This window comes from Bos taurus, chromosome 23 (assembly GCF_002263795.3).
Source record: "Bos taurus isolate L1 Dominette 01449 registration number 42190680 breed Hereford chromosome 23, ARS-UCD2.0, whole genome shotgun sequence".
NCBI classification, from domain to species: Eukaryota; Metazoa; Chordata; class Mammalia; order Artiodactyla; family Bovidae; genus Bos; species Bos taurus.
Window position 1 is genome coordinate 50213800 of NC_037350.1, and position 23348 is coordinate 50237147.

The 23348-nt window shown below is 59.1% G+C and overlaps 1 protein-coding gene across 3 annotated transcripts; it reads left to right on the plus strand.

Moving 5' to 3' along the window:
• The first annotated feature begins 451 nt into the window (after window positions 1–451).
• Window positions 452–20236, plus strand: PXDC1 (PX domain containing 1). Of its 3 annotated transcripts, XM_024983713.2 has the most exons (6): window positions 457–785; window positions 942–1080; window positions 14817–14908; window positions 15274–15391; window positions 19103–19214; window positions 19389–20236. In XM_024983713.2, exons 1-6 carry the CDS (start codon window positions 780–782, stop codon window positions 19504–19506), a joined length of 585 nt encoding a protein of 194 aa, XP_024839481.1. In that variant the 5' UTR covers window positions 457–779; the 3' UTR covers window positions 19507–20236.
• Window positions 20237–23348: the final 3112 nt, after the last annotated feature.

Genomic DNA, 23348 nt, shown 5'->3' on the forward strand with positions numbered 1-23348 from the left:
AGATTGCAACGCTAGATAGAAAAATGGTCAGTGTCTTATAGAGCAGTACATTATAACCTTTGACGTTAACTTTACTTTGGGAACAAAAATTATTCGCATCTCTTCTGTGCACAAATCTACAGCTTGGTATGCCTTTCATTAAAAGTAAATAGCAGCATCCAACACCAGTACATTTGACTAGAAAAGGAAGTAATCCTTGGGCTTGAAAAATACCCTTTGATAGGACATTGAAAGGATCACTGTTTTTCTGGTCTCATTTTCAGATTTTGGATAATTTTTCTTAATAGATTTTTAAAAATCTGTATCAAAACAATGGATTAAAAAGTGGCAGCTCACTGTTTTACTCAGAATTTCTGTAATGATTAGTCAGTTCTGGGCAGTTGCTATTTTTACTCTCTAGTTCCAGGTCTCTTTAAACAAACATCCCTGACAGGAAAACGCTTCCTTCTGTTTAGTGACCAGAGTGCCTGGCACAGCTGAAGGGCTGCCTCACGAAGTTAGGTCTCCTAGGCAACAGGGAAACCAAGACCTGATTGCTCCCAGGAAGATTTGGCTGGATGCATAAAAGCTCCTGGGCTTCCCTGGTGGCTCAGAGGGTAAAGAATCTGCCCGCAATGCGGGAGACCCAGGTTCGATGCCTGGGTCTGGAAGATCGCCTGGAGAAAAAATGACACCCGACTCCAGTACTCTTGGCTACAGAAGTCGCAAAGAGTCGGATGTGACTGATTGACTTGACTTCCTAGACTTGACTTCCTAAAAGCTCCTGCGCATCTGGAGAGATGCTGGTGGGAGAGATGCCCACGGCAGAGGGGGAAGGGGCACAGAGGCGGGAGGCCTCAGTGGGGCTTTGCCGGGGCGGGGGTGCGGGGTGCGGGGTGGGGGGGGGGAGCGGCGGGGGGAGCGGCCCCGCCCCCCACCTCCACCTCTGGTTTCTCTTGCAGACCCCGCGGTCAGCCCATCAGTCACCAAGATTCAGCAGTCAGCCCCTCAGTCACCAGCACGGACAGGTTGCTGCCACTTTGGGGAGTCGCCAGCCTGTGGAAAACACCTTTTCTTCCCAGCTCACAAGGCAAACGGGAGGTAAAGATAAACTTGGATGAAAACTTGGATGAAAACTTGGATGAAAACTTGGACGAAAGCTGACGATCTGATATGGGCGAATCACTGGAGCCGGCTGAGCAAAACTTGGAGATGGTGATTGTGTGTGAGGGTGTGTTGGGGGTGTGTTGGGGGTGTGTTGGAGGTGTGAGGGACACACCCCTCGGACAAGTTGCTTCACGTGACCGGCAACCGGCCCTCGGTGCCCACCGTTTCTGCCGAGCTTCTTTAGACTTTCTAGAAGTGCAAAGCGCTGAAGGGCCTCGCCCTGGGTCTGACCACCCCGCCTCGGGCGACGTGAGGTCGCCCAAGACACTGCAATTGAGTTCCAAAGCCTGAACTAACTTCCGAGTCTTGAACTCTGGCTTGAAGTTACCTCCCAGTGAGGACCATCATGCGGAGCCGGGCGGCTGCGACCCCAGGTTCTCCCCCGGGCAGCTGCCCCGGGGCCACTCCCGAAAGCCCTGGGCTCAGCACGCGCCCAGCGCAGGCGGGGACGCTCTTCCCCGGGGCCCTCTCCCACCGCCGGCCCGGCCTGCTTCTGAGCAGCGGGTTCCCTCTCCTTCCGGGGGTGGGGGCCCTGGGGAGCCGGCGCGGGCCCGCCGCGTCGTCTGTCCCCTGCTGCGTCCGGGCAGTGGCGCGACTGGAATGCGCGGGGGACGCGGGGCGGGCGGCTCCGGCCTCGGGCCCGGCCCGGGGTGGACGTGCGGGCGGCGGGAACCCGCCAGACAGTCCCGGCGCCGGGGCCCCGGAGCGGTGCGCCCCGCCGCGCGTAAGTTCAGCTTCCACTCCCGCAGGTCGGGTGGGGCACGTAGCCCCCCGACCCGAGAGTTTCCCAAGATCGAGAAACGAGACGAGAACAGTCGCCACCCGGGGCCGGCTCAGTCTCTTCCGGGCCTGGCCGGCGGCTGGCGGCCCGGGGAGGGGGTTGGCGGGCGGGCGGGGCGCGGAGGCGGGGCCGGCGCTCGGGTTTCCGCTCCGCCCCGCGGCCTGGGGACCCGCGGCCCCAGCGGCGCGGGCTCTGGAGGCGGCGCGGGGCGCGGCGGCCAGGCCACCCCTCCGCCCGGAGGCGGGGACGGCGGAGGCGCCCTCGGCCTCGACGTCGGGACCGCGCCGCCCGCGATGGGAAGCGCCTTATAAGCCTGTGGCCGCGCCACCCCGGAGAGCGCGCGGACCCCGGCCCCGGGCCCCTACCGAGCCGGTCTCCGGACAGGTTAAGGGAGGACCTCGGCCCGTCCCCGGCCTCGGGCGAACCCGGAGAAACCGGGAGAAACCCCGGATCGCTCCAACTCTGGACAGACCTCGGACGAACCCCAGCCTGGGATAGATCCCGGCTGCAATCGGCTCCCGGCCCCGGACGGACCCCACGCGGACCCCGGCCGCTGGCGGACCCCGGACAAATCCCAGATCGCTCCGATTCTGGACAGACCTCGGACGGACCCCGGCCCCGGATAGACTCCGGCCGCGGGTGGACCCCGGACAGACCTTGGCCCGGAATAGATCCCGGCTGCAGACAACTCCCGGCCCCGGACGGACCCCGCGCGGACCCCGGCCGCGGGTGGACCCCGGCCCGGGCGGGCGCGCCCCTGCCGGCTGGGGATGCGCGGGCGGCATGGCCTCGGCGGTGTTTGAGGGCACGTCGCTCGTGAACATGTTTGTGCGCGGCTGCTGGGTGAACGGAATCCGCCGGCTCGTTGTCAGCCGGCGCGGCGACGAGGAGGAGTTCTTCGAGATCCGCACCGAGTGGTCGGACCGCAGCGTGCTCTACCTGCACCGCAGCCTGGCCGACCTGGGCCGCCTGTGGCAGCGCCTCCGCGACGCCTTCCCGGAGGACCGGCCGGAGCTGGTGCGCGCGCCGCTGCGCCAAGGTGGGCGTGGGCCCGGCCTGGAGGACTGGGTGGCTGAGGGTGTCAGGGGGCTCGGGGACCGAGGGCCTCGAGGTCTGGGAGGCAGGAGTGGGCTCGTGTAAAGTGCGAGAGGGGGCCTGCAGGGGCGCTTGTTAAGCCGGGATGGCAAGCGCTGGCGGGCGGGCGGGAGTCTGCGTGCGGGCCGAGGCAGGCGGGACGGGCGAGCCACCGGCCAGCCCCTGCGACCGCGGCCGGAGGGGCTGCGGGAGCCTTGGGGAAGAGTCAAGGACAGCGTCCCGCGGGGGGCGCGCCCTGTCTGGCGGCACCCCCCAACCCCGCGGGGCCGCTCCTCCTGTCCCTGGTGGCCGGGTGGCCGACAGCCTGAGTGCGAGGTGCCACGCGGCCTCTGTCCCTCCCCGGGAGGGGCCGCTGGGGTGGGTCCGCCTTGGGTTTGATGAACCGAGCCGCCTCCTCCAGGCCTTGTGACTTTCCTGGCTCTCGGGGACTGGGTGGCTTCCCATTTCGTCTCCGCGGCCCACGGTCTGGCCCTGGAGGCCGTGGAGAGGAGGCTGGAGGAGAGGGAGCCGAGGCTGAAGTTGAGGCTGGAGGGCTGGAGGGCTGGGCCTCCTCCCCACCCCACACGCAGGACCACCTGCCCCGCTGAGAAGGCGGGTGCTGTCCTCTGAACGCAGCCCAGGGACACCTTCAGGGGCGTCTCCCTGAGTTCTTGGGATACTCTCCACCCCCCTGGTGACAGCCCCGCCCCGAGTGTGAATTATCTGGGTAATTAGCTCATTCTCATGACACATCTTCTGGCAGACGCCTCACTTGGCAAGTCTCCCAACGCTGGCAAGTTTGCTGGCCCTGCCGCTGGAGTCTCAGGCTGATGGCTACTCTGGAGGGGAGTTCAATGCCATCCCAAGCATGGCAGCAGTTTACCTTGACTCGCTGTATGGGGGTGTGTGTGTATTACTGTATTTTCAATGTATCAATTGGATGCCCAAATCAGGAAAGCTTAGATGAAGGACCAGCTTTATTCAATGCCTTTCATCTTCTCTGGAATGGGGAGGGCCATAAGCAAACAGGTGCCCCCGAGAGCTAGCACAGAGGCTGCCTTTCCCTCCTCCCCTCATCCCCTCCCGGGCCTCCAGGTCTCACTGTCAGAGGACCCCACTCAGCGGTGTTCCGGGCTGGCTCCTCCCCTTAATGCAGGACTCCGCGCCCACTTTCCCTGTGTGGGTTGGCACGCGTGCCCCCTGTCTGGCAGTAGTAAGCCCTCCAGGGATGTGGCTCCTGTTGCCACCCTCAGTGGCTTCTGACGAGGGTCACAGGGGTTGGGGAGGAGGGCGCAGCTTCAGTTGTCTTGGGACCTGGTGAGGAAACGGAGCAGAAGGTGGGTGAGTGTGAGGTGTGAGTGTGAGTGTGACCCGCCATACACACACCCCCGCTGTGCATACACACACCCACATTGTGCAGAAGGTGGGTGACTGTGAGGCACATGACCCGCTGTGCACACCCACACCCCCATGCATACATGCACCCCCCATCGTGCACACATATACACACCCATCGTGCACACATACACCTACCTTGCACACATACATCCCCATCATGCACACCCACACCCGCCGTGCACACGCACACCCCATTGTGCACACACACCTGCCGTGCACACACTCCCATCATGTACACACACATCTGCCCCTACAGTGCACACCCACACCTGCCTTGCACACGCACGCTCCCATTATGCACACCCACATCTGCCTTGCATGTGCACACTCCCATTATGCACACACACACCTGCCTTGCACACACAGGCCCCCATTGTGCACAGGCAGGCTCCCATCATGCACACCCACACCTGCTGTGCGCACGCACACTCCCATCATGCACACACACGCCTGCCGTGCACACGCACACCCGCTGTGCGCATGCACGCTCCCAGCTCTATCTCTGTGTGCAGGCTGCACTGGGTCAGTCCTGAGTTTCTGAAGTGTCAGCACAGAGAGTGCCTCTGCTGAGTGGGCACCCTCAGGGAGACAGGAAGAGCGTGGTCACCAGGGAGAAACCAAGACCCAGAAGGGATCGCATAGCTGCGTTTAAGCGTCTGAAGGGGAAAGCCACAAAGACGTGGGTATTACATGTGATGGGGTGCGGGGCAGTTAGAAGAGGACCAGGGTTGGGTGTGCATGCTCTCTAACGGCCGTGATGGACTGTGGGAACCATCATCCCAGCTAGAGTCCTGACAGTCGAGACAAGCAGGGAGACCGCCATCTGACTGGGGGGCCTCCTGCGAGGCCAGCTCCGCGCCTCTGGGGCCGAGGAGGGGCGACCTCACCGTCTGTCTGGGTCTCGGTTCTCTGCTTGGAGGCATGCCGCTGCCCCCAGCACCACCTGAGCATGTGGTACACCCACAGGAAGGCCTTTTCCTTCCTTCAATCCTTGTAAGTCCAGGGAAGTTGTTTGCTAAATAAAATACATCTCCATAAGGTCAAAGAAGAGTTCACTTTATTTCCAGGCAGATTCACTGTTTGCATAAAAAGATGGCCTGGAGATCCAAACCATACACGCAAAAGGCATCCAGAAGCGGTGTTGGTTGAGCTGGCAAGTGTTCTCAGTGTAATTCCCCATCAGAGGCCCTCAGTTTAAACTTATTGCATATTTCTGGGCTGGGTTAGATTGGCCCTCTTGTCTTTTGCAAAAGTTCTGTGAGCAAGTCTGGCTTTCAGAGCTCGTCCTGGCCACTGGTGGCTGTTGTCAGCGGAAGACTGGGCACCTCCAGGGCACGGGGCAGCCCTGGCCCCGACCTGCCTCTGAGATCCCGCGTGCACTCAGGATGCGGAGCCCTCTGTCCTGGTCCCTGGGGAGCTGCGGTGGGAGCATGTTCTGTGCAGCGCGTTTACTGTCCCTGCATTCTGCATGCACCGGTGCTGCCTTAGCCGTCTGTCCGTGGAATGTGTGCGTTTCCGGTGAGGTATTAAACCCCTGTGTGCAGTGGCGGCTCGGGGCTCACCGGCCCACCTCCCTGGCCTTCCGTCTGGGCGAGGCAGCGCTCGGGACTTGTCCTGCTTCCTCTGTCCTTTTCCTTGGCATCTTGACCTTATGCTCCCCTGCGTCCGGATCTGATGCCTGCGTCCTTGTTTCCTTGTCCCCCTGCCAGGGGAGGGAGGCGGCTGCTTCCTGTGCATATTATCTCTGGGTGACCGAGGCATCCCTCTGCTTTTTTCCACACTCTGACACAGGTGGGCCAAGTCTCCAACTGAAATCTCCTCTGCGTAATACATTGGTTCAGGGCTTCCTGACCAGATGCGGCAAGGCCACTTGCCTGTTACATCGCTCACGTCTGGAAAGGTTTACGCTTTAAAAGACAATCATGCAGAATTTCCCAATGACTCCTTGGAGTTTGGGGACTATTTTGATCATATTTTTTTTTTTTTTACTAGCACCCATTTCAGGCCCTATACAGTCATCTCCACAGCAAGAGATTCTATTTCCAAAGTGGTCAGGTGATCTTTGGTTCCTGAATACTGTAATACCAACACTTTGGCTTTGTGTTCACTCCGCAAGTATCTCCCTGCCGCCTCCCCTGTGCTGGGCAGCTTCTTGGTGCTGAGGACGCAGCAGAGAACAAAACAGACAAACCCCTGCCCTCATGATTCTGTGTCTTGGTTTGAAGAATCTGATAATGATCAAGATAAGTTAAAAATATGGTAGATGGTTGTACATGTTCAGAAGAAAGGAATTCAAGGAGGGAAGGAGAGGAGCTGTAACTTGTTGGGGCAGGTGAAGTGTTCACTTTCAGATGGGCCGGTGGGGGGAGGGGGCAGAAAGGGACGTGAGTGCCTGGGATGGGGCTGCCAGCGCATGTGCAAAGGCCCTGAGGCGGGCATGAGCCCCAGTGTCTGAGTAGTGAGAGGGCTGTTGTGGCTGGAGGGCAGGTGCCGGGTAGGGGTGGGGGTGGGGAGTGGGCAGACTGCGCTCAGTGAGAGGCTCTTGCTGGAGATGGAGAGCGGGGAGCGCAGGGACTGGATGGATGGGCAGCCTGGCTGCCGTGCTGAGAAGGCTGGAGGAGGACCAGGGAAGGCGCCAGGGATGATATGTGTGTGGGTTTTAGTCGCTCAGTCATGACCTGGTCTTTGCGACCCCATGGACTGTAGCCCACCAGGCTCCTCTGTCCATGGGGATTCTCTAGACAGGAATACTAGAATAGGTTGCCATTCCCTTCTCCAGGGGATCTTCCTGACCCATGGACTGAGCCCGGGTCTCCTGCATTGCAGACAGATTCTTTCTTTACCCTTTGAGCCACGAGGGAAGCCCAGGGAAGCTGTGGGAAGTGCTCAGAAACAGCTGGTCTGGGAGGGAGAGCCTGGGGTTTACTGAGAGGCCAGACGTGCCTGTGGGAGCGTCAGGGGAGGCAGAATACCGACGGGAGGAGCTGATAGAGGGCCCGGCTTTGAACGCGGAGTTTTCAGCGTTTCTCCAAATGAGGCCCCTCCTTGAGAGCTTGCGTGTGTGCTGGGGTGACGTCTGTTCACCCTTGCCCCTGGGGACCTGGATCTGCCTATGTCCTCACAGACCCTCTGTCAGACGTGGGGTGGAGGGAAGGTGTCCGGCACCTACCAGCTGGGCCCGGACGCCCCTGCCCACCGACAGCTCCAGGGACAGCGCTCACTCCCAGGCCCTGCTCTCAGGCGGACGGGGCACGGAGCTCCGTGCTTTCCCCAGGGAAGATCGCTGTCTGATTTGGGGGCCAACTGCAGGACCCCGAGTTCACTTTCTTGGTGAAAGTGGCTGAAGACACAGCAGCAGCTGCAGGGCTCCAGGCCTTGGAGCAGCGGCGTGAAGGTCACCTTCTCCCGCCCGGAGGGTGCCGCACTGGGGCTGGGGTCCTGTCCTGCCCGCACCTGGCGTGGCCCCCAGCCTGGCTTCCCTGCAGGGGGTCCCCCTCTTTCAAGGAGGGGGCCATTTTCCCTTCTCTGGGCATTTTGGGTAATCTCTCTGCTTCACAGACCTATTTTTGAACCTCTTCCATATATAGGGCCCCTGGCTTGAGCTGTGGGGCTCTGCCGTCCCCCAGGTCCCGAGGCGGCCACACCCGCCTCCTGGGAGCCGCTGTCCCGCCCTTCCTAATGCTGGGTTTCCTTTCCAAACCCGCTCCGGCTGTCACTCTGAGCCCCCTGTCCAGGCTCCGGACACTCCGCCCCTGTCGGTGGCACGTGGCCTGTGGTCTCAGCTCGCTGTGGGTCCAGGTGAACCGGGCCAGTTCCCGGTTGGGGAAGGAGCAGTCAGAAGCTCACGGCCGTCGCTGGCTCTGGAGCTTCTTGGCTGTGACCCCTTCCCACCAGATGTCCACAGGGAGGCCTGGCCCTGCCTCTCAGCACCGGGCCCTGCTGGTAGCACCCGGCTGCCCTGGGGCTGGCCCCCGGGATGCGGTCCTCTTCTCTTTGTAAAATAGCGTGGGCCTGCTGTGACTCCGCTGTGTGTTTTTATCCATGCTTTCCCGAGAGGCAGAAGGTGCCTGTGGTTGGGGGCCTTCAAAGCCAGGGAAGGTGGGTGTGTGGTGACGGCAGAACCCAAAACACCCAGGCTGGGTGTGCCCGCTCTGTGGGGCTCCGCCTGGAGCTGCAGGAGGGGCTGTGGGAGCGATGCGGGAGCGACCGTGAGCGAGCACTCAGCGTTGCCAGGGCTTGGTATCATCGTCCCACTAAAATCATTCTCATGGGTGCTTTTGTTCATGTTTACTTCCCTGGGTGACTGGAGGCTTCCATCAGCCCTTCTGGTCACCAGGGCTGAAAAGAGGCTCCCGGGAAGTCCCCTGCTGCGCCCGCCTGGGGACGCCTCCCTGTGGTCATGTCGGTCTCGTGCCCGTCGTCCTGGCCAGCCCGGGGACAGGGTCTTGTCATCCGGTGCCCATCACCTGATGCAGCCCAGGGCTTCCTGTTTGAGGGCCTGGGGCGGGTGCTGTTTATTCCTTAAATTCCTTCCGAGTTTTAAGGCAAACTAAGGCTCAGCGAGTGGCTCCTTAGGCATGCTGAGTCTGAAGTTGAGTAAGGAATTCTGCTCGTGGTTGGAGGAGAAGGAGGCGGCCTGGGGAAGGAGGGCTTGGTGCGAGGGGAGCGCCTCACAGGCGTGGGAAGAAGCCAAGCAGTCTTCCCTCAACCAGCTCCCGGGTCTCCAGACGCGTTGCCTCGTGTCTGCCCTCTGTCTCCGCTGCCTGCTCTCCCTGCCCTTCTTCGTCCTTGGGAGGATCGGGGGAGAAATTCCCGGCCCCCAGTGTCACCGTGAGCGTCACTGGGCCAGGGAGGCCAACAGTGGGAAGGACTGAGCCTCGTGTGCAGCAGGGGGAGCCCAGGGCAGAGACCGGAGCCCCAGCGCTGAGGTGGGAGGCCGCAGTCCACCTGGGGAGAGCGGGCTGCGGTCTGGACCCTGAGTGTAACGAAGAAGAATCACCTGGGTTAGCTCTCGAGCTCACTGAGTGAGTCCCCGCCGCTTTTACCCTGACTGTCTATACAGACAACACATATTTAGGAAGTTATCATGGAGGGTTTTCCTGGAAAATTTAAAACGCTTTGTTTCCAAAATTTGATTACACTGTGCCCTGGTGGCTCAGTGGTAAAGAATCTGCCTGCCAATGCAGGAGATGCAGACTCGATCCCTGGGTTGGAAAAAACCCCCTGGAGAAGGAAATGGCAACCTACTTCGGTATTCTTGGCTGGAAAATCCCATAGTCAGAGGAGCCTGGCAGACTACAGTCCATGGGGTCGCAAAAGAGTCAGACACGACACAGGGACTAAACAGCAACGGCAGCTTTTAAAGCATGTTTATCTCTTGTGCAGACAAGGTGACTCTGCATTCCTCACCTTGTCCAGCCGTCTGCTTCTCTGGACAGTGAAGGGTGGACTTTTGAAATGCAACGTCTTACTTGATTTGGTCAGAGAGTTCACGTCACAGAAGATTTCCCCGGGGCTCTGTCATGGGTCTCCAGTCGAGAGACTTGCATTCTCTGGGTGACGGACTCGCCTTCCCAACTGACCCGAGAAGGATCTGTGTTCACACCCAGAACTTAAGGGGCCCCAGGCGCTCAGCTGGATTCCGCCCCGAGCCCATCCCTGGAGGCTGGCATGGTCACCGGGGCCTCCGCCAGGGAAGTGGGGTGTGGGGCCCGGTGTCGGCGGCGAGAACGGTGGTCCGTGTCTGCTCAGAGCCTGATCTTTGTGCTTGTACCAGCGCGCTCAGTTTGGGTTCCGAGAACGAGTTGGTGTTCGTGTTCGTATAAAGACCTACCCTGGAACTCACAGAAGCTCATGTCGTGGTCTTGCTTCTCAAGACTGCGGCAGTTTGGACAGAAAGGGCCCCCTGGCTGCTCTAGCCTGAATTTTAACCCCGGAAAAGGATGTGAAATCAACATACTGAAATTTACGTACAGTCGTGTTATCAGTCTTTGGGTTTCAAATTGTTAACTGTTTTGGGCGACGTCTGGATAAACTTCTCACATCAGAAGCTGTGTAGAGTGAACTTTTAAAATTGACGTTGTATTAGTGACTGTGCTTTATCAGAAACGAGACCGTTTTCCAGGACGGTGAAATGTTCCGAGCCAGTTTCCTGCGCCGACGACGTGGATGCGGCGGGTCCTCGCGGGCTGCTGGAGCCCTCTGCTGGCTGGCCCTGGAATGACAACAGCCCATAATCAAGAGGCCTTGGAGTTTCTCTGCCCAACCTTGCAAATTCAAAACCACCGAACCCTCCTGCAGTTTTTAGAACCGCGATCTCAGACAGTAAAACTGGGTCAGACAAGATTGCCACAGGTTTTGCTTCATCAACAATATTTGGAATACAAAAGCTAACGTTCCTAGACAATCCCAAAGTATTGTACTTCAGCACATTTTTTAAAATAAAATTTAAAATCCTTACTGTAAACAAGTGACATTTGGAAGAGCGGTACCAGTCAGTAAAAGCCAAAGCTGTCGATCACAGAGGAGGAACGCAGCAGGTAGAGCAGGAAGCCCCCAGCTGCGTGTGCTTGGTCTGGGGTCTCAATGCGCCATCTGTCCTGGGCGACGATGCGGTCTCCAGGTACCCGTTGTGTTCCCTGCCATCTCCCCACCCCACCCCCCACCCCTCACCCCCACCCACCCCCACCTCCCCATCCCCCACCTCCCCATCCCCCACCACCCCATCCCCCACCTCCCCATCCCCCACCACCCCATCCCCTACCCCTCACCCCCACCCACCCCTCACCCCACCCACCCCACCTCCCCACCCCCCACCTCCCCATCCCCCACCACCCATCCCCCACCTCCCCATCCCCACCTCCCACCCCCTACCCCTCACTGCCACCCACTCCTCACCCCCACCCACCCCTCACCCCCACTCACCCCCATCACCCCCACCCACCCCACCTCCCATCCCCCACCACCCCATCCCCCACCTCCCATCCCCCACCTCCCCACCCCCTACCCCTCACTGCCACCCACCCCTCACCTCCCCACCCCACCCCCACTTTACAAATAACCAAAGGACAGTGATTTCCAGGCCCAGAAGAAGAGGGAAATGTGGGCCCTGGAGTGTGGAGAGGGCCCGGCCCTTGGAGGCCACGTGACTGGTGGTGACCCCTCCCTGCTCTGATGTGAGGTTGGGACAGGGGCTCTGCAGCAGCAGGGGGCAGCCTCTCAGAGGCACCCAGCGGAATCTATTGCCACAGCCCCCCCGCCCTGGGAAGAGGCCAGAGTCCTGGTCATTCACATGGACAGGTTCCCTCGGAGGAAGGAGGGCTTGCCTCAGGAACACTGGTCCCAGCCGGCTTGGTGGTCTCTGGGACGCTGGTCCCAGCCGGCTTGGTGGTCTCTGGGCGTCTGTTTTGGGGAAACAAAAGTGCCCCAGTGAAAAGCCAGAGCGTCACACCATCGCCTGTCCCTCTGCTCTTGCTGGAGGGATTCTGGCAGCTTCTTTCCTGTTGAAATGTCTTCAGCCCCTCTTGTCTTGAAGTGTTTTGTTTCCTAGGAGCACCATTTGGCTTCCGCTCTGGGGCTTCCCAGGTGGCGCTAGTGGTAAAGAACCCGTCTGCCAATGCAGGACGTGTAAGAGACACGGGGTCAGTCCCTGGGTCGGGAAGATCCCCTGGAGGAGGGCATGGCAACCCACCCCATTGTTCTTGCCTGGAGAGTCCCATGGACGGAGGAGCCTGGTGGGCTACAGTCCACGGGGTCACAGAGAGTCGGACACGACTGGGCTGAGCACACGTGTGCACACACAGACGTCACTGCTGCAGCCTGGCCATCATGTGCTTTCTCCACTTGTGGCGGGGTGGTTTCCGTGTCTGTGAGACAGCTCACAGGAGTGGCTCCGAATGTTACCTGTGGCTCTTGAGAAGAAACTAAAGCTGCTCGACCATGCTTACTGACTGTCATCATCATGTAGTTTCCTTTGGCTGTTTTCTTCTTTCCCCTGCTTGTCCTCACTTCTCTGATTAAACTTATCCATTGGCTAAAGTTTTTCCACAGACAGAATTCAGGCTGAGGACACAGGGTGGGGCAAGAACTACCAGGTCCCACTCAGAATGAGGGCACGGGGTCACAGGGCACGAGCTGGGCAGGGTCCCCAGGGTCTGTGCCCCGAGCTGGAACGCGATGTGTTACTGGAAGTCTGATGAAGCACCTGTTGCCTTTCTCTGCTTCCTTCTGGAAGCAGGTCAGCAGGAAGGTGAAGCTACGGGGCACCCAGTAAGTCTGGATGCCAGATAAACAGCGAATAACCTTCAGTGCGTCTGCCCACACGCCCTGCGTTAGCCGCTGTGTCGGAAGTTCACGTCGCCCTGGGCGTCCTGTGCGCTGCGTCCTGATGCTGGAGCCCTGCAGGAAGGTCAGCGGAGAACAGAGTGTGTTCACCGACTCAGGGGCACCCTTGGTGATTATGAACCCAGCGGCGGGCTTTATGTCCTGGAAGTGGGCATGAATGTGCTGTGTGCGTTGGCCATGCACAAGGCTGATCTTCCTGTGTCGTCCTTACAGAACATAAAAACACGAGGACCTGAGTGACTTAACGGCGGTATTCTAGGTGTCATAAAAGCTGAGATGTGATGCTTTTCTTGTCTAAGAACAAAGAAGCACCTCATGGGGATGATTTATACAACTGTCCTCTCTAAAAACAACTTTTCAGAGGATTTTTGCAGTATCCCTCTTTCCCTCCGTAGACTTGCCTGCAGCGGGAGAAGGATGGCAGAGCTGTGTGGAGTGTGTGTGTGTGTGTGTGTGTGTGTGTGTCTGGAGTGTGTGTGTGTGAGTGTGTGTGTGTGTGTGGAGTGTGTGTGTGGTGTATGTGTGGAGTGTTTGTGTGTTTGTGAAGTGTGTGGTATTTTGTGTGTGTGTGTGTATGTGTGTGGACTTCTAAACAAGCACCGGGCCTGGGAGGATGTGTCCTGAGACCCTGAGACTCTGCCCCGGGCATAGCTTCTTCCCTTCCTGCTGCCCCCAGCCTGCTGGGCGGCGGTGGGTCGGGCAGCCTGGGAGAGAGGGGTGGCTCAGCCCCGTCTGTCTGCCAACGGCTGAGGCCGCCACGCGGTAGGTGGCACGGGATGTGTGGACCAGAGTCTGGGGTCTGCTGCCAGCTGCCTGGGCCCACGTGGCCGAGAGCACTGGTCAGGACCAGATAGGCCACTGATGAGCGAACCCCGGGTCAGCAGGTGAAGGGGCACTGGCCTGTCTCCAGGAAGTTCAGGGACCAGCTCCTGACCTTGGCTGGACGTCCTCGACTCCGGCTGATGCGAGGGGCCTCTGAGTCAGGCAGTTTAGGAAGTTAATTTTATCTCAATGTGGACTTAGTGAGTTGCCTGCAAAATGAACAACCATTCTCCTATCAAACAAAACCGGGACTTCTGAAAACTGAGATTCAGTGACTGAAAGTAATTCTGGGATGCCAGCCTCTGTGGTTTGGGTCCCGGGTCACGTGACATGTCCTGGGAATCCGAGTTGCTGCTTCCCTGGGAAGCTGATGTGAAGGGCTGGTCCTGGGAAGGTCGGTGCTCTGCACGGCTCACGGGGAAACGGAAATGCACCCCAACTCTATGCTGTTCAGTTCAGTGGCTCAGTCGTGTCCGACTCTTTGCGAGCCCGTGGACTACAGCACTCCAGGCCTCCCTGTCCATCACCAACTCCCGGAGCGTACTCAAACTCATGTCGATCGAGTCGGTGATGCCATCCGGCCATCTCATGCTCTGTTGTCCCCTTCTCCTCCCGCCTGTTGGCTCTAGTATTTTAAAGACTAAGCACTGCGATTTCTAGTAGCCAGTCAAGACGTCTGGTAACTGGAATGAGGGGTAGAAGCTCAGATCCCTGGAAGATGCCATGAGTCATGCCCATGCTGGTTTTTTCTGTGTAAAGATCTGGTTTTTCCCTTCTAAACCCCAGATCTAAATGACTTCTCTAGCATGGGCTCCATTTCCAAGGGCCCTGTGGTCACCTTGGCTGTGTCACGGGGCAAGGGGGAGGCAGCTTCCCTGGCTGCAGCCACCACACTGTGGGGGCCAGGGTCTGGCCCTGCCCACCGTGCAGGGTGTAGATGGAGCTGGCCTGACTGTCCCACTCAGAGAGGCCTTCGGTGGTCTCTGTGGATTTCAGACGGCCCCTCTTCAGCACATACCTTCATCACTCTTTGGGTCGTTGAAACCTGATCTGGGGCTGAGGACCAGGCTCTCAGGGCAGGACTGAGCCCACGTGAGGCTGAGTGCCCTTCCCAGAGGGCCCTGAATGCCCTTCTGTGGAGGGCAACCCCAGGGTGGTGTCCCTGCTGTGGGCTGCCCGTTGGTCTGTATTTCATTTGGGAGCCCCCGTCCTGGTCTGCTTTCTGATGGAGGCGTTTCTGCTTCGACCCCAGGACTGATCGCCATAAAGGACGCCCATGACATCGAGACCAGGCTTAACGAGGTGGAGAAGCTTCTCAAGGCCATCATCAGCATGCCTCGCAAGGTGGGGGTGCGGGCCGAGGGGGCAGGGCGCTGGGTGGGCAGGTGGGGTGGCGGGCATCCTCCTGGAGGCGTGGAGGACAGGGCGGGGCCAGGAGCCGAGGACAGGGTGCGTCCTTGGGCTCTGGGAGCTCCAGTGTTCTCTCCCCCCGGGAAGAAGCGGAAGCAAGGGGCTCACAGTTTACTGGAAAGTGAGGGGGACGTGTGTGAAGCGCCAGCGCAGTCCTGGCCTGCGTTGTTCCCGTGGTCACCATCCTGCCTGCCCTGGGCCCCGAGCCCCCCGAGCCCCTGATCGGGGCGCGGGGACGTGGCCCATGCCATCCCGCCAGCAGGAGGAACGTGTGTAGGAAGGAAAATGTTTCTTCCCAGTACTCCAGGTCAGAAGTTGTGCTCACCTTCTTCGAAAGGTCGCCCCTGGATCAGGTGTTAAAGAATGACAACGTGCATAAAATTCAGTGCGGCTTTCAGAGTCCGGTGAAGATCTCAGGTGAGAGTGCAGGGAAGGCGCCGGGTGGGTGTGGGTGCGGCGCTGCCGTGCGCGGCCGAGGGGCCCGGAAACCTTCCCAGCCCTGTCCACGAGCTGGGCACGCCTGCCCCCCTGGGGGCCCGGAAGGCAGAAGCAGAGGGCGGGGCTGCTTCCAGATCTCGTGAAGCGGTGTGCTTCTCCCTGCTGGCCCGCTGCCTGCTTCCAAAGGTGTGTAAATCAGAACTTACTTTAAAAAAAGAAACAGTCTGTGAGGAAAGCATTAGTGAGGCGTCTTGAAGCGAATGGCTGGAATCCATCACCAAGCGCAAAAGCATGAGTTCGGCTCGCACAGCGTTGCCTTTGCTCTGGGCTCTAGGGCGGGGGGGACAGAGAGGGACACTCGGCGTGCGGCTCCTCAGCGTGCACCTTGGGCCGCGCCTTCTGGCAAAAGTCAGCAGCGGGAGGAGACGGGCAGCTGTCCTACAGGTCTCAGGGGAGTGAGGGCGGAGCCAGGGCTCAGCCCGCTGGCAGCTTCCTCTGATCCGGCTGCAAGTGCCATCACAGCACTAGACTCTTTCCTCGGTGCTGCAGGCGAGGCTCCGAGGAGCATTTTGTAGGGAGAGGTCTGTCCCGGGAGCCCAGGGACTTGTCTGGGCTGAGCGAGGTCGTGTGGGACCACCCCCTGGGGGGACGGGGAGGGTGCTCCCACCGGAGGTAAGATGTACCTTCGTCGTTCACCGAGTGAGGAAATGAATGTATCCAGATGAGAAGAGGGCCAGTTCAGGAGTCCTTTCCACGGCACGATTTCTTACGGCAGCGCCGCCAGCCCCTGAGGTCCCGGCCGCTGAGAGCCGCCCTGCTCCCCAGCCTCGGCCATGTTCGGGGTGTGCACAGACTCAGGGGTCCCCAGGCACGGAGTCTGCAGCAGCCGGGCTCCCCCCCGGGGACGTGTTGTCAGTACCCACGTGGGCCACCCTGTATCTGACTTCCTGGCTCGTTGATTTGTTGATTTCCTGTGGTCCTGGGCAGGTTGGGATGTGGCCCCTCTGGGTCTCCTGTCACTGCAGAGCCACCCTCGAAACAGGCCCTCAGCCTCCTCCCCGCCGGGCCTGTCTCCTCTCTCCCACAGGCCCGCTCGTGCACACCCACTCTGGTCGTGCTAAATTCCCTCGTCCTGAAAGGGCCCTGGCCCTGTCTCACCACCCTTCCTCCCAGACGTCTCTGACGTGGCCTCTCTGGAGGCGATGCAGCCTGGGGGGCAGCCCTGCCTTGACTCTCTCACCCTCCAGGTTGACAGGCTGGGGGCCAGGCCTCCACGAGGTGGCGCTAGGTGCTCGTGGCATAAGGACCAGCCGCCTCCCAGGGCCTTGGTTCTGGCAAGTGCTCTGGGCTCTTTGGCGAGGCTTTGGGTCAGTGGAACCGGAAACATTCTTCACACCATGTTAATCTAAAAGCTTGTTACCAACTCTAAGAAAGCTGTGCAGCTTAAAAGGAAGCATACACCTTTGAATTTATATCAGCCACAAAACCCAGAGGATTCAGGTTTGGGAAGCCTGGAAATATAATTTTTTATTACTACTAAGTCACTTCAGTCATGTCCGACTCTGTGTAACCCCATAGATGGCAGCCCACCAGGCTTCCCCGTCCATGGGATTTTCAAGGCAAGAGTACTGGAGTGGGGTGCCATTGCCGTCTCCGAACTTTTTATTAGCCAGGCATTTGTACACTCTCAGCCTTAATTTTCACCAGCGTTTGTTAGATTCTTTATAAAAACTCTCTCATTTAACACCCCCCCCGCACAGTGCCACTCAGGATAGACACTGTTATTCCCATTTTACAGGCTGCTTCTGCTGCTGCTAAGTCGCTTCAGTCGTGTCTGACTCTGTGTGACCCCATAGACGGCAGCCCACCAGGCTCCCCCGTCCCTGGGATTCTCCAGGCAAGAACACTGGAGTGGGTTGCCATTTCCTTCTCCAATGCACGAAAGTGAAAAGTGAAAGTCAAGTCACTCAGTCGTGTCCAACTCTTAGCAACCCCATGGACTGCAGCCCACCAGACTCCTCCATCCATGGGATTTTCCAGGCAAGAGTACTGGAATGGGTTGCCGTTGCCTTCTCCGATTTTACAGGCTAAGAAACAGCAAAGAGTAACCTCCTTCACAGGCTTAAGTGGTAGAACTGGAGTTTCCTGGAGGCCCAGCTGGCTTCTCTTCACCGACAATTAAGGAATGATTTGCAGCAAATGTGTTTTGGGGTCTGGCTCCATCTTCTAGATTCCACGTCCGAGAACTGCAAGTCTCACACTTAATAAAGACTAGGAGCTTCCTGTATGAGGTGACTCTATTTGCAGCAGTCATGTTTGTTTTCACTTGTAGGGTCCCTCCCCGCCCAGTTCCCCTGGAGAGGGAAGGAGAGAGGATTTGGGGTTGTCAGCTGGTGTGCTGAGGTCGCTGAGGTTTTACATGCTTCCTGGGGCAGATTTGAGTCAGTTAATAAAAGCAGAAAAGAAGGTGGTCCTGGGGGCTCCCCTGTGGTCCAGTGGTTAAGATCCACACTCCCAAGGCAGGGGGGCTGGGGTCAATCTCTGGTCAGGGAACTAAGATTCCACGTGCTGCACGATGCGGCCCCCAAAATTGTTTTTTAATTAAAAAAAAAAGTGGCTCTGTGCTGTCCCACGTTTCGAGCTGTGAGGTTGAGGGTCTTTCTCCCGCTGTCAGGGCTCGTCCCCTGCGGGCCTCTCTGCCCACTCGGGCGCTTGTCGGCCTCCTCTTTGCACCGGGTGGTGCCGTTGACCCTGGTGGGTCCAAGCACCGACTTCTTGCTGGTTTTCGGCTCCTGACTCACGAGCCGTCTCACGGTGGGCTGTGGGTGGGCTCCACCGGGAGGGGCGGTCGGGGACAAGCCACTTGCTGGTGCCGCTCACGGGGGGCAGGTCCAACAGCCCACCTGGAAGGGCCAGTGAGACGTGCACTACCCCTTCTCCAGAATGTCGGAGGAAACCTCAGCCGTTACTCGGCAAACCTGATTGATGAACAGTCATTTTGTCCTGGGAGCGGGAGGAGGAGTCTAGTTTTCTGCCTTCTGTTTTGCGTAGTTCCCCTAAGTGTCTTCCTACGGAGAGAAGCTGAGAAAACTGAGATCCAAGTACCTAAATGCCTATAAAGATTACAAGCAGACACGAAATTACAGCCTCACTTGTTTAAAAAGAGCAAATCTGTCCATGGGGATAAAATAATCTAAATGGTGATTACGGTATAAGAAATAAAAGGAAACAGTGCCCCAGACAACCAGGGCATCAGACGCCCGCTGAGATGGCAGCACGGGGCGTCCTGTGGCCTGACCGGGGCAGAGAACGCTGCTGTGAGCTGTCCGCATGCGTCAGGGCCTGCGTGGAAGACGGTGGTCCCTTGGGAAAGCAGCAGGAATCTGGAGTGTTTTTAAGCACGTTTTTAAAGTGAGGTAGGTGGAAGGCCTGAGCATGGGACTTGCTGACCAGGGTTGGTGGCTGTGGGCTAGCCAGCGTTCAGGCAGCTGCCACCCTGGTACTGCCCCCCAACCCCACCCCCCGGTGCCTATTCTTGGGGTCTGTGGTATGCTGAGGGAAGGGCAGGGCATGCAGTCCAGGAAGTGTCAGCCGGAGGACGTGAACGAGAAGAAATGCGTGACCCCAAATGTCAGAACTTCAAACCCTGACCCCCTTGTGAATTACCTCCCCCGTTGCTCTCGTTTTCAGAAATCATGAGGTCCAATGGATTCTGCTTAGCAAATACGGAAACGATCGTTATTGACCACAGTATTCCTAACGGCAAAGACCAGCACGGGGCCGTGGACCCCGCGGAGCACCTGTAAGTGGGCTGATTGTCTCTGGCAGGGCCCAGCTGGGTTCGCGGGTTCTGCCCCGTCTGTGCTCACGGGCTGGGAGCCTGCACTCCACGGGCAGCCCTTCCCCTCCTGGGGGCTGGCTCGGGCGGCCGGGGGTCAGGCGCCCGCCCAGCCTCACCGCCTGCCTCCCCGCGCAGGTTTGAGGGCGGGGGCGAGCTCCCCGCCGAGCTGGAGGACGGGGACGACCCGGCGGCCTACGTCACCAACCTGTCTTACTATCACCTGGTACCCTTCGAGACGGACATTCTGGACTGAGCCCCCCGGGCGCCTCCCCCCGCCGCCCGGGACCTGCCCCCTCGAGCCTGGACGGGCCACAAGTGCCTGCGAGACGGCCCGGGCCAGGACTGGACACCCGGCCTCCCCCGGGAGGGCACCCGGCCACCCTCCCCCACGTGCCCCCCTGGACCAGCGCACAGGACGTTTCAAGTGAGACCTTGCTGGGTCCCCGGGTTCTGGACGACACGGGGGGTGGTTCTGTCACCCAGGTCTCTCGGGACCAGGATGTGCGGCTTCCAGTCCTGCCTCCTACCTTCTTCCCAGAAGCTGTGGGCTTCGTGTCAGCCCAGGTGTGTTGGCAGAAGGTTGGTCGTGAGTGGGGTATCGGCTGCGGGCACAGGGGACCTGCTGACCGGTGCCCGCATGGGGGACAAAGAGAGGATGGAGCCCACCTGGCCTCTTGCGAGGGGTGAGGACGCTGGGGCCCCGGGCGGCCGGGGGCCATTCCCCTGCCCGTCACCAAGCTCGCGATGATGCAGCCACTGCGTCAGCCTGAGAAGACGGGAGCCGGGAGGTCACCAAGGGCCCTGGCGGGTCCCCCGCTGCCCTCAGGGAGGGTCTGGGTTCTACGTGTTCATCTCCTCACAGAGTCTACTAATGACCAGAATTTGCTCATGTAAATAATAGTAAATTATTGAGAATCCTAATTCTTTTACACAATCTGTTTTTTAATCTATTTTCATGAAATAAAACACATTGCTCTCCTCTGGTCTGTTTACCATGTGGCTCTTGTCCCTGCCCCGGGGCCAGGAGACCCCGTACACCACCCGGCGGGCGGCCGCCCTAGCACTCGCTGTCCTTTAGGAAGTGTGTTCTCGCCCTGGGGAGTGATCTGTGCAAAAAAGAAGTGAAAGTCGCTCAGTCGTGTCCAACTCTTTGTGACCCCATGGACTACCAAGTCCGTGGAATTCACCAGGCCAGAATGCTGGAGTGGGCAGCCTTTCCCTCCTCCAGGGGATATTCCCAACTCAGGGATCAAACCCGGGTCTCCCACATTGCAGGCAGATTCTCTACCAGCTGAGCTACCAGGGAAGCCCAAGAATCCTGGAGTGGGTAGCCGATCCCTTCTCCAGCGGATCTAAACTGGAAAGGAAACAGGCAGTGTGTGCTTTTGACTTTGGGTCTCCCCTTCCTGCAAGCTCCCCACTGGCGGCCCCGGGAAGCCCCTCCTGTGAGCCGGCGGGCAGCAGATGGCCTTCCCGTGGCCTCCACACCTCCCTGGCCTCCAGTCCGCTTCCTAATAGGCAGTCAGGTGGCCGACAGGGTCAACAGTTGCCTTCCTCTCTTGGGGGTCAAATTCAGTTCTGAATGGAGGGGGCCTCCTCCTGGCAGGGTTAGAATCAATCACGCTCAGCCAATCAGCGTCCAAGTTCCAATCGCTGGTGCCTGGGTATCTTCCTCGTTATCCACGTTCCATGGGGGGCTTCTCCCCAGCTGTGGGGTCACAGTGGCGGCAGCTCCCTTTTCTCCTCAGCTCATGGGGACCGTGTCACCCCTCAGGGCCAGCTCGGCTTCCCAGGCCCGCCACAGCTTTCACACAGAGCGCTCCACCGTTTTCTGGTCAGCGTGCACCGAGGCCTCTAAGGTAAGGGTCAGATTTTTGCATGTTTTCCTATAAAATACATCAGAGCGTTCTCTGACTTCCTTTTTTTTTTCCTGGAAAACACGATCTTCCAGGCCCATTTGTGGCGTGCCCACATTTGGAAGGAGCAGGCGTACACATCGGTATTTTCAAGCGCGGCAGTAAACGGGGCCGGTGCAGACTCCTGGTGAGGACGCCGCTGTGGGTGGTGGGGACTTGGGCTCGTGCCCTGTGTGGCAGCTGGTGGTCACGTGGGTGCTGGGGGCACAGAGCAGCCAGTCCACCCGGCCCTTCAGCAGAAGCTGGAAATCTGACTTTCTACGTGAAGCACCCCAATTTAGAGGTGTTGCAAAAAGCAGAAGTAACGAGAGTCGACCAAGTGAAAGAACCAGGAGTTTCGGGCTCTGGACGATCAGCTTAGAGCAGTGATGCCCGAGGGCTTGGGTGGACGTGGGAAGTCTGCTCGCTGGCCCACACGCCCCTGCGAGTGGGGAAGTCCACCGGTGAGTTGAACCTGTTCGGTGAGTGTGGAAATTGGAGGACAGGGAGGGAAGAAATTAGATCAAATACCAGTATAAATACCCCCGGGACCAAGACTTCAGAGCTGATGGAAACCACCTGATGCCACACAAAGTCAACCAATGAATCGGGAGCCTGGGGTCAGCAGGCTTAAGCCACTGCGCAAAGAAGAGAAGACACCGGGGTCCTGCTGTAGAGCACAGGGGGCTGTACTCAGCATCTTGTAACCACCTGTGTTGGGAAAGACCCTGAAAAAGACGAGGTGTTTTTGTTACTGAGTCACTGCTCTACACCAGACACTGCTCCAGTTTGCATCCCTCACCGGCAGGGCAGGAGGGCCCCTCGGTCTCCACACCCTCTCCAGCGTCTGTTATTTGTAGACTTTCTCATGGCGTCCACTCTGATGAGCGGTGATGCCTCGTTGCAGTTTTGATTTGCATTTGTCCCATAGTCATCCACGCTGCACATCTCTTCGTGTGCCTCTTGGCCTCGCTACGGTCTCCAGGCTGCTGGGTGGATTTGGAGCCGCTGGTCACAGTTTCCAGTCGAGAACACGGGCGTCTTCTGCTGAAGTCCATTTCTTCTGGGAGAAGCAGGTCTGGCCAGTGTGTGCGGCCCGGGGACACGGCTGCTGCTGACCGCAGGCTGCACCTCCTCTTCGTGGTTTTGAAAATAGGTTTTTATTTTTGGAACTGTTTCCTGAAAGGGAGCTTAATGACCAGGTAGCCCTCTGGCGTCCCACCCCACCCACAGAAGGGTTTGATTTTTGCCCATTTCAGCTTCTCGAGTGTTTGATGGAAACAGACAAGGTCAAAAGTAGGGCTTTGAGAAGCTGGAACAGCTGGATGACGGGAGTGCTAAGTCCTCCCGCGACTCGAAACGCTGACTCACTGAGAGCGGTCTGATCAAGCCTCATCCCCCTCCCACTGGGTTATTTTATGTTTTATAATTTGATGAGTGGAGTTGATTTGACTGAGTCAGCCTGCTGTTTTGCAGACAGAAGACTTCAATACAATCCATGAAGTCGGTGCTCTGAGCACTTAGGCAGAGCTGCCCTGGCCTCCCAGCCCTGAGGCCGCGATGCTGGGAGGGGACTGAAGTCACCAGCCTCTAGGCGGCGGGGAGGCCACCGCAGGGAGCAGGGGAGGGGAAGGCATCATCCACAGGGTGGAAAACTCTGAACACAGTGTGAGGGAGGCCGGGGAGGCTGCAGGGTGGGCAGGAAGGACTGTGGTCACAGGGAGGTAAGGGCCACGGCTGAGCATGAGACTCACCCCTGGGCCTGAAACCGGGCCTGACGGCTCAGCCTCCGGGGAGCTCGGCAGGGCGGGCAGCTCACAGGCCAGTCTGCGCCCCCTCCCGGCTGTGTGGGTGGAGGAGGGGGACACATGGGTGGGCGGTCTCTGCTGTCCAGGCTGGTCCCAGCGCAGACTTGAGCAGAGCTGCTTTCTTCAGGCCTGGGCTCAGCCTGCAGACAGGAGCCCCTCGGGGGCCCTGGGATCCGGTTAGACGAGCTCAGAGCCCTGGCGTGGGAGGCTCATGCTTGTCATCCCAACCCCTCGAAGACAGTGTGGGGCCTCCTCTCCCCCGCCCGCTGCTGCCCCCGCCCCGCCGGGCGGTGTCCACACCCGCAGGAATCTGGCTCCATTGGACCCTCGGGCGCAGGGTGGTGGTGGGGGATGGCCGCGCCAGCGCTTCCCCAGAAGGAAGCTAAGAGAAA

Excerpts from the sequence above, each read along its gene's own strand:
- PXDC1 (XM_059880426.1), top strand. The coding sequence starts at position 780 with ATGCTGGTGGGAGAGATGCCCACGGCAGAGGGGGAAGGGGCACAGAGG. Across the intron at positions 1,081-14,816 it reads GCTCACAAGGCAAACGGGAG|GACTGATCGCCATAAAGGAC; the intron begins GTAAAGATAAAC and ends CTTCGACCCCAG. Across the intron at positions 19,215-19,388 it reads GTGGACCCCGCGGAGCACCT|GTTTGAGGGCGGGGGCGAGC; the intron begins GTAAGTGGGCTG and ends CTCCCCGCGCAG.